General features: G+C 50.5%; 1 protein-coding gene across 2 annotated transcripts in view; it reads left to right on the top strand.

The window, feature by feature from the left end:
* Nucleotides 1-430: 430 nt before the first annotated feature.
* The window catches only part of pax9 (paired box 9), an 11,430-nt gene continuing 9,608 nt past the window's right edge, over nt 431-2,252 (top strand). Inside the window, exons 1-2 of one of the 2 annotated variants that reach the window (XM_015041474.1) lie at nt 431-634; nt 1,166-1,780. In XM_015041474.1, coding sequence (XP_014896960.1) covers nt 631-634; nt 1,166-1,780 — 619 coding nt within the window. In that variant the 5' untranslated portion in view covers nt 431-630. The remainder of the gene's footprint in view (nt 635-1,165; nt 1,781-2,252) is intronic. The other variant, XM_015041475.1, reaches the window with a different exon arrangement.

The following is a 2,252-nucleotide window of genomic DNA, read 5'->3' as shown; positions in this document are numbered from 1 at the left end:
TTAAATGTGCAACCGATGTATAATATTACATGGAACAATTTCTGTTTGTTTTTTTGTGCAGATGGGATATCCCTGATTATCCCCCAACAGGAGCCATATTTATTTATGTATTTATTTATTTTTTCTGCCCATCACTCTTCAGTGGGCGAATGATCTAATATAGAATCTTGATTCTGCGTAAAACCCACCCTAACTGTCTCAATAACAAACACATACACGTTGGCTGTCCCCATCTTTTAGAGGTGGTGGTGGGGGGCGGAGGGGAGCGGGAACGGGGAGGAGGCGAGAGATGAAACTGTCATGTCAAACGTCTCCCCCCCTCACCAATGGCAGACAGCGCAGCGCGATCCCGAACGCGGATTGGAGAGGCGGGCCAATGAGCGGGCGCAGAAGCTCCGGGAAGCCCGGCCTCCCTGATTTCAACAGATTGAAATGTAAGCCTGTCTCCGGCGCCTTCGGGAAACAGAAAGAGAATTTTGTCCCCTCTTCTTCATTTTGTCGCACAAGAAGTGGGTTGTATTTATTTATTTTTTTTTTTGCACTCGAGTGCGGGACACGCTGGACGCGCGGCAGGATCCACGGAGGCGGCACAGAGCGGACACCGTGTACTTCCTTTGCGGCTTCAACACGATGGGTGAGTTCAACTGTCCTTTTCTCTCCCGTCTTAACGGGGAGGATGCAGCGATCGGTTTCTAATAGGAAGGTGAGAAAATGCAGCGAGATTTTTTTCTTTTTTTCGCTCTTTTTCTTTTTCTTTTTTTTTAGTTGTTTTAGGCGGAAGACTGTTAGTCGACAGTTACGCACGGGATTTTCGGGTGCGTCCCCGTGGCGTTTGGATCGTGTTAATATCAACAAACATCTCGCATAACTCGTACTGATTAGCTTCCAAATCAAAGCGAAAATTTTTCTGAGAAGAAAGCATAAAATGTTCCTCTGTGGGCTTTTTAAAAACAGCTATAAAAAGTTTATAAGCAGAGTAAAAAGCTTCCATCTGCTTCATTAGTTCACCCAGAAATCAGATTGTGTCAAATCGCTTCCATCATGTCAGATGTGTGAGACCTGTGTGTGTGTGTGTGAGAGAGAGAGGGTGTGTGTGAGTATGTGTGCGTTTTGGCCATTAGCGTCATGTCTCACAGCACTCTCCTCTGCCTGTTTTCGACACTAGAACCTGCCTTCGGTGAGGTGAACCAGCTCGGCGGTGTCTTCGTGAACGGCCGGCCTCTCCCGAACGCCATCCGCCTCCGCATCGTGGAGCTGGCCCAGCTCGGGATCCGACCGTGCGACATTAGCCGCCAGCTGCGCGTCTCCCACGGCTGCGTGAGCAAGATCCTGGCCCGCTACAACGAGACCGGTTCCATCCTGCCGGGGGCCATCGGGGGCAGCAAGCCGCGGGTCACCACGCCCACCGTCGTCAAGCACATACGGACTTACAAGCAACGGGACCCAGGGATTTTCGCCTGGGAGATCCGGGACAGGCTGCTAGCGGACGGCGTGTGCGACAAGTTCAACCTGCCCTCCGTGAGCTCCATCAGCCGGATCCTGCGGAACAAGATCGGGAATCTGGCGCAGCAGAGTCAGTACGAGTCCGGCAAGCAGGCGCCTCACCCGCCGCCTCAGCCATCGTTACCTTACAACCACTTGTACTCCTACCCGGCGTCTAAAGTGCCCAATCCCCCCGGCATGCCCACTCTTCCCGGACACATGGCCATGCACAGGATATGGCCCTCCTCGCATTCTGTCACAGATATTCTGGGGATTCGATCTATCACAGAGCAACAAAGTAAGCAAGGCTGCGCAAAGGCCTGTTACTGTTACTCACTACAGCACATTTGAACCAGCTTTAGGGGGTAGTGTGTGTGTGTCTCTGAGTGTGTGCGTGTGTATAGTTTCCAAAGTAGTAATTGATAAATAATAATAATAATAATAATAATAATAATAATAATAAATAATGATAATATACCGTTAGGTTGCTGATCTAGAGTTGGCATGAGGTTCTAGGTGTTAGAATTTGTTCGGTGTTCTTTGGCGCGTTTCCCAGCACAGCCAGGGCCTCGTGTTTGTAGTCCAGTCTGTGTGACACATGCAGGTAAAGGCCCAGATGACTTCGCCTAAACCCCCCCCTCCACCACCACCCCCCACACCGCTCCACTCCACAACCCCCTTCAACACGACCGCAGATGTTTTGGAAACAGTGAAACAGGATCCGGCATAAATCAGTGTTAATGGTGGGCTCGGGCTCAGCAGCTTGTTTA

The sequence above is a fragment of the Poecilia latipinna genome, unplaced genomic scaffold (genome assembly GCF_001443285.1).
Source record: "Poecilia latipinna isolate Pla-1442-1.1 unplaced genomic scaffold, P_latipinna-1.0 Scaffold553, whole genome shotgun sequence".
Taxonomy (NCBI): domain Eukaryota; kingdom Metazoa; phylum Chordata; class Actinopteri; order Cyprinodontiformes; family Poeciliidae; genus Poecilia; species Poecilia latipinna.
The sequence above is the reverse complement of the archived record's forward strand: the minus strand, read 5'-3'. Positions and strand labels throughout refer to the sequence as shown.